Source organism: Motacilla alba, chromosome 3, assembly GCF_015832195.1.
Source record: "Motacilla alba alba isolate MOTALB_02 chromosome 3, Motacilla_alba_V1.0_pri, whole genome shotgun sequence".
NCBI lineage: Eukaryota > Metazoa > Chordata > Aves > Passeriformes > Motacillidae > Motacilla > Motacilla alba.
Genome location: NC_052018.1, coordinates 3,925,329 through 3,932,468, shown reverse-complemented (window position 1 = coordinate 3,932,468; position 7,140 = coordinate 3,925,329). Strand labels below are relative to the sequence as shown.

General features: G+C 54.6%; 1 protein-coding gene across 3 annotated transcripts; it reads left to right on the top strand.

The window, feature by feature from the left end:
* The first annotated feature begins 202 nt into the window (after positions 1–202).
* Positions 203–5,245, top strand: LOC119699520. 3 transcript variants are annotated; one of them, XM_038133153.1, is made up of 3 exons: positions 203–603; positions 1,420–1,675; positions 4,958–5,245. In XM_038133153.1, the coding sequence occupies exons 1-3, from the start codon at positions 327–329 to the stop codon at positions 5,115–5,117; spliced, it is 693 nt and encodes a 230-aa protein (XP_037989081.1). In that variant the 5' UTR covers positions 203–326; the 3' UTR covers positions 5,118–5,245. The 3 variants fall into 3 exon arrangements, 1 of the variants encoding a protein (XP_037989081.1); XR_005256457.1 differs by lacking the exon at positions 4,958–5,245 and having other exon boundaries at positions 203–497; positions 1,530–2,015; XR_005256456.1 differs by lacking the exon at positions 4,958–5,245 and having other exon boundaries at positions 1,530–2,015.
* The last annotated feature ends 1,895 nt before the right edge of the window (positions 5,246–7,140 follow it).

Here is a 7,140-nt window from a genome sequence, read left to right as displayed (position 1 = left end):
GGCTCCCCGGCCGCGATCCAGAGCGATGGGGAGCGCGTGGAAAACCCTCGGCTCCACTTTTCCCCGGAGCGGTCTCGCGTGGGCGCAGCCTTCCAGCCAAAACCAAAACACCACCAGCGATGCGATTTTCCTCCGACCACCCCCCCTCCCCCCTCGCTTCCCCACCGCCCACCTTCCCCACCTTCAGCAGGTCCCGCCGCCTCTTGCAGACCCCGAGCAAGAAGTCCAGGTCCCTCCGGAGGGGAAGTTTAGCTCCCGCCTGGATTTAGCTGCTCCCACCGGGCTCCATCCATCACCTCCCGTCCCCCCCCCCCCCGCCCTCCACCATGAGGCTGGGCTGTTTAAAACCCTCGGTCAGTCTCCTCCTCCCTCCTTCCCCCCCCGCCCGCCCCTTCCAACACCCCCCGGGAGGGCAGGGGGAGCAGGGGGAGATGCTGCCGGGATGCGGGATGCGGCGGCGGCCGGGCCGGGACCCCCCCGGGCGGGGAGATAAGGAGGTTAGAGAAGGGGGGGAGGTGAAAGGAAGGGGGGGACACAGCCGGGAAGGTGAGAGACAGCGATGCTCTCTCCTCTGGCCCGGAGCAAAAAACCTTTGTCCCGCAGGTACGATCGGTGCTTTAAGTTGTTAATGGCCCCCGGGGCCGGCGTTTGATGTGGGCGGCGGGAGGCGGCTGAGGAGGGCTGAGTTGGGGGGGGGAGTTAAATTAGGGAAAAGTAGGGGGGAAAGAGGGAAAGGGGAAAGGATGGCTCGACACTCCCACCCCTCGCCTGCCCCGGGCGTGTCCGCACCCCCTAAAGCCCGGCCACGCGTGACCGAGGGGGCTTAAAGGAGAGGGGGGGACGTGACCACTGCAGCCCCATTCGTGCTGCCCAAAGTGGGGAGCAGAGCTCAGGCAGCGCCCACAAAACTCCCTCTCCCAGGTGTTTTCTGTCCCTCTCCCCCGTTTTTCCCGTGTGCGGAAGTGGGAGAGGCGGGAAGCACCGTGGGGTGACCCACTGGGGACTGGGAATGCTGTAGGTCCTGGTGGGGAGGAATGTCCCAGAGTCGTGGGACGGGGTGGGGGAAAGGGGTGCTTTACCTCATGTTGGGTTGGTTTCGAATTTGGGGAAATTTGTGGGAATTTGGAGTGAGTTTGGGCCTTGGAATGCCATTGGGGCCTTGTGCGTGGCTTGCAATGGCAAGACCCCAAAACCCACTTGTGGAAAGGGGTCAGGGTGAAACCCCTTTCCCAAGGAAGATCCGGGGAGGGGGTGAGATGAGTTGAAATGTGAGATTCTCTACAAATCATGGAGGGAGCCTCTTGGACAGGGCTTGGAACAACCCGGTCTGGTGGAAAGTGTCCCTGCCCAGGACGGGGGGGTCAGAACTGGATGAGCCTTTATGGGTATTTTCTAACCCAAACCATTCTGGAATTATAGGATTCCGTGAAAGCCACCTCACACCGGGAGAAGAGCTGGATGAGGTGCGGGGGGGCGGGAATTATGGCCGGAGAGTGAGCTCTTGGGACTGCTTTAGGTTTAACCAACAGATTCCCCTGGCTGAACCCCTCCGCTGGGCTGAATTTAGCAGCAGAAGAGATAACCAGCAGATAAGGGCTGATACCCTGGGAGGACAGCGGGAGACGGGTAGGCGGCCGAGGAAAGGGAGAGAAGCCGGAGGCAGCGCTGGGAAGGGGTAAGGATGGAAGCGAGCCGGGAAGAAGGGGCTTTAAGGGAGGTCTGTGTCCCCCTGACCCCCAGGGAATGGTTGGCGTGTAACCGGCCTAGGATGGAGCTTTTCCACAGGATTCCCTAGCGAGGAGCAAGCAGGATTCACAGGAGGGGAACAAGGAGCGGGTTCCCCTCTTCCCTTACAAATAGTGGTGATAATAATAAAAAAAAATTGACCAAAAAAAAAAAAAGCAAAATCGAGTCACTTTTCAAGCCCGAGGAGACAATAGGAGGAAGCTTTCGGGGAGGTCACTGGGGTCCCGGCGTGACAGCGAGGAAGAGGAGCGAGGGGACAGAGAAGCGCTACCCACCTTCAGTGCTGGGGGGGGGCACAGGGGTGGAGGGGGCGAGGCCGTGGGGCAGGAACCCCCCCTCCCCCTCGCTGTGGGGAAGGCAGAGGGCTCAGAGATGCCCGGCTCCTGCTTCCTTGGGGGGGATTAGGGGCTCCCCAGTATGGCCAGGCTGCCCAGTCCCACTCGCTGACTGGTTTTCCCACGTCACGTGGAAGTGGGCGGCGATGGGAGGGAAGGGGGGGGTGAAGGGGGTGGCCGGTATCTGTTGCACCATCAACCGGGCGCCAGGTTTCATGGCTGTGTGGAGGAAAAAAACAATTAAAAAAAAAGAATAAAATAAAATAATAAAATCAAACCAGTCCCATGGGCATGGCCCCACCAGCTGGGCAGCCTCGCGTCCCTGTGCGCCTCAGGGATGCCCGTGTCCAGCTCCCAGAAAAAAATCAGAGGGATTTTCTGAGGGGTACAGACACCCCCCAACCACCCAATCCCGCTGGAGTCAACCCCTTTCGTTGGCGATACTGCACAAGGGGGATTTTTCCGTGCTTCTGCCCCAAATCGCGATCCCAAGTTGTTGAGTGAGGAGGTGGCAGCTGGTCTCTCTATCCCAGCCACTTTGGGGGTGCTCCCCCCCAGCTGGACAGCCCTTTCCTGTCCCTCCATGCTGTGACGGGTTTAAGGGTAATGATGAAGTGCAGCGGGGGTGCTGCACCCCTCTGCAATTCGGGGTCCCAGTTCCACGTGGGGTTCAGCCCCCCCATCCACAGCCCCCCCTCCCCAGGGGCTCGTCTCACCCTGGAGCCTCTCCAGACATCGGGGGGGTCCCACTGCCCTGTTTCCCGGGAATAACTCTCACACCATTAACATTTCCCACGCTGTGCAGCTTCTCGTGGAAATTTGGGGCTCCTACCCTAAGTCTGTGGGAAGGGGGAGAGATGTCAGCGGATTTTGGTGCTTGGAAATAAAAATACTGAATTAAAATTTCAAATCTCCGCATGAAAGAGACGAGGTGGGGGGGAAGAGGGGATGGGGGAAGAGATTTATTGAAGGAGGATGGAAGGTGAGGGGGTGCTCCAGGGCTGGGAATGAATCCCCGGGGATGTGGGATCCCCTCATCCTCTGCCCTCACGTTATTCTGGAATATCCAGGGGGCACAGGGACTCCCCGAACCCCAAAAAAGTGGGAAAACTCAGTTGGAGATCACCCCAAATAGCGGGATGAAAATATTTATAGCCCCGTATGGAAATAAAATTACAGGCACAGAAATACGTAAGAAATAAACATCAGCAACGGTATCACTGTGTGTGTTTGTACTTTCAGATATGTAATCATAAAAGGTGTGAAATTACACACAAATTGCAAATATTGCAATTTGTAATTAATAAAAGGTGTGTAATTTTATGCAGATCGATAGAAAAATTAAGTATAAACGGGACTTAATGTATGTTATAATTCACAGGAACGTGTGTTACATGCAAACATAGATGCACTGTCATACCAAAATAATTTAGTGTTTATAATTTATAACGCCCTGTGGTATTGTTTTGTATATGTGTCAATTATGAAATATATAAAAATGGAAATATAGCGTATAAACTATAATGTCTAATAATTAATATATAATATCTAAACATGTAAATGCATATATTTAAAAGTATGTATGAATACGTGTATATATAAAAATATGCTTATGAACACGGGGCTAGCAGCACACAGGCAAAGAAAGGAGAATTAAATATGTTGATGTCTCTTTTGTTATCCGTTCTCTGAAGCAGCGCCTATCCAGATGTGCCGGGTTCGGGACACTCTTCTTTCCTTCCTTTGCAAAATCCCTGACGGTTTTCTCTCCCATAGCAGGGATTTCCTAAAGATTCGTTGAATTCCTACAGAAAAGCAGCTCTTTCCTCACTAAAAAGAAATTTAAAAAAATTTTTAAAAAGACACAAAAAGCGAAAATGCCATTTAAACTGATTAAACCCGCCCAAGCAGCAGAGCATCAATACCAGGAGCAGAGAAGATTTCAAGGACCTGTTTTGGCTTTGCTACTTGCGGGAAAAAAGGCACAAAAGCAATTCCCGTGGATTGTTTCGCGTGCGTGTGGCCGGATCCAGCCTCTTTTTTTTTTTTTTTTTTTTTTTTTTTTTTTTTTTTTTTGGGGAATTATCGGTCGGCGGAGCCGGGAATCGGGGGGACGCGCATCCCGAAATTCGGGGATGTGAGGAACCGCACCGAGCCCAGTCTGGCGCGACCCAACAGCCGGCAGGGAGAGGATGGATTTAGGACACAATTTCTCCCGGAAAAAAAGCAGATGGGACACAGCAAAGCGCAGCGACAAAAACAAAACAAAACAAAACAAATCAAACCCAAAACTCTGTTCTAACTCTGTTCTGCACGCGGTGGAGCTTTTTTCCCCCCTTGCGATTAACGAAATCTGTGTGAAAATAACCCAGGGGAGCAAACTTTGGCCTTGCCTCTCTCCTTTCCAGCCTCTGCTTCTGCCCCAGGCAGGAAAAACTGTCGAGACGATGCCTGTTTTTTAGAGTTTTTTTTGTTTTGCTTTTTCTAATTTCCCCGTATCGAACATAGTTCCGCCGTGATTTTAGAGTTAAAGCTCCGGGTGTTGATGCATGGGGGAAAAAAAACCAAACTTCCCCTCCAAAAAAACCAAAAAAATCACTGAAAAACCCTTTAGGAACAGGAATGGGGCGGGGGGAGGAGGGGAATAGGGGAGAAAGTTAATTTAAATTTTTATCTGTGCTAAAAGTTGAATTTTTAAAACAATCATAGAGAAAAGTCGTTAAAATAGGGGGGAAAATAGCAGGGGAAATGTGGTTTTAGCAGGACAAAAGGGATAAATGCGGACGGCGGCTGCTGCGTATTGGGCACTTGGGAGTATTCGGGGTTTTTATTAGTATTACTCTAATTCTTTTATTTATTCCTTGCTTTGCCTACAGCCGGGAAGGGTCTGGAGGAGGGGGCTGGGGAGAATTGAGAGTTACAGACTCTGGGAAGGGATCGGCCATCCCCGGGACAGCGGAGAGGGGAGAAATCGGCTCCAAAAATTCCGGTGCCTACGGCTGGGTGGCATCTGCGGGCGGTATGGATCAGCTATAGGTATCTATCTATAGGTATCTATAGGTATCTATCCATCGGTATCTATCTCTGGGTATCTCTAGGCTGTCCCTGGCTTGTGTTAGAGCAGCCGGTGACATTGAGAAGGGAAAGCGGGGTCCCAACCAAGGCTGCACCCTCGAATTTTTGGGGCCGGGGTGGTTTGGGAGGGGTGGATGGCCGGGAGGGGGGGGACGAGGCTCCCTGCGAGCCAGGAGACGTCTCGGGACGGCATCTCCTCCTCCCGCCCCCTTCCTACCCGTCTGGGGGGGCTGGGGATGGAGAGGGGGATGCTACCCCCGGGCTTGCCGCTCCAGCCCTCCCCTGGTCCAGCAAAAGGGGGGAATCCCGAGCATCAACCCCTCCTGGAGCTACGCGGGGGGAGGGATGGACCCTCCGCCCTCCTGGGGGACAGATCCTGGACCTCCTCTCTCTGGGGAGCCTTGGAGTCCCCGCTCTGGGACCCCTCTGCACCCCTCTGCCCGCAGACACCTCTCAGGACACCCCAGCGCAAGGAAAACCCAGGGGATGCTGTGGAGAGCCCGGCTGGCGGGGACAGTGCGACAGCCCCGCGCAGGGGGGACCGTGAGCCGCTCGCAGGGGACCCCGCTGTGGCTGCCACCCCCGCCCCGGCTTAACCACAGCTCTTGTCACGCCTTTCAGAGACACTTTCCCAAACAAACGTCACATCTGTTTACGGGACGGCAGTGGTCCTGAAATGCCACCAACCCCCCCCGCCTCCTCCTCCGTCCCAAAGGCCGGGTACTGCCCTTGGCAGGAGGGTGGCCAAGCATCATCACGGCTCAGCGAGGCTTCAGGGGAATTTCTAAATCCTTTCTGACCACCCCCTCTACCCCCAAATACTATGTTATTGCTTTTTCCTGGTTTCCACCCCCACCCCCCTTTTTTTTTTTTTTACCCCCAGTGGAAATAAGTACAAGTGACTTCCTCGGGGACAAACCCGTGAGGTGCAGAGGTGCGTGGAGCAGCCGTGCCCTGATGCAGCAGGAGGGGAGAGGCTGAGAAGTGAGGGTCAGTGCTGCGGGAATTGGGGGACAGGCAAAATCCAAAACCCACCTGGAACGGGGTTTTTTAGGAAACGGGGATATCTAGGAAACGGGAAGCACAGGACATGTGGTGCCCTGCGTGTCTCTGCCACTGTGTGTGCGAGGAGGGGGACAGATGTGTCCCAGAGAACACTGAAAATTCACCGTGCATCAATGCGCTGCATTCCTGTCAGCTTTACTGCCAAAATCGACCTAAAACGTCAGGGCTCTGAATTTCCCGGTCTGGGATTCTCTGGATGGGTGGGGAGACGTGAAAGCTCAGCTTAGAGGGATCCTCCCCACGGGGACAGGGGCTGTGCCACGGCGGTGTGGCGAAAGTCTGCGTGGCATGTGTGGGCACGAGTCACCCGTGGATGGGGGATCCCCCGGGGCCACCAGCACGGGACGAGCGGGCGAGCATCACCTGCGGCGGGGGAACCCGCTGGGGACGAAGGGGGAGCGTCACCAGCCGGGCTCCTGTCGCCCACTCGCAGCGCCCCGCACACGTGTGGTCCTGCTGTCATCATTGTCACCGCCCTTTGACGCAGCGGCAGTGAAACCGCCCGTGTGGAACGCACCCGCTGTGACATCCCGGCTGCCGGGGGCTGACCGGCCGCGGCAGAGCCCCGCGTGTGTGGTAGGAACAGCAGCGGCGATGGAAAACCCCTTCCCATTCTCGGAGAGGCTGGAAAAGCCTCGTGCGTCAGGCGGGGAAGGCTGCTCTGCCTGGAGATGCCCGGGATGGAGCCCTGGGAATGTGGAACCCCAGCCAGTATCACCACCCATCATCTATCCACATATCCCTATATATCCCTAATCTATTCATATATCTATTTGTCCATCATCTATCCATATATCCCTATATCCCTAATCTATCCATATATCCCTATATCCATCATCTTCTATCCATATATTCCTGTATCCATCATCTATCCATATATCCCTATATCCCTAATCTATCCATATATCCCTATATCCAT

Coding starts and splice junctions, on each gene's coding strand:
- LOC119699520 (XM_038133153.1), top strand. CDS start 327: ATGAGGCTGGGCTGTTTAAAACCCTCGGTCAGTCTCCTCCTCCCTCCT. Junction 604..1,419: donor AAAAAACCTTTGTCCCGCAG/GTACGATCGGTG, acceptor CTGGAATTATAG/GATTCCGTGAAAGCCACCTC. Junction 1,676..4,957: donor GGAGGCAGCGCTGGGAAGGG/GTAAGGATGGAA, acceptor CTTTGCCTACAG/CCGGGAAGGGTCTGGAGGAG.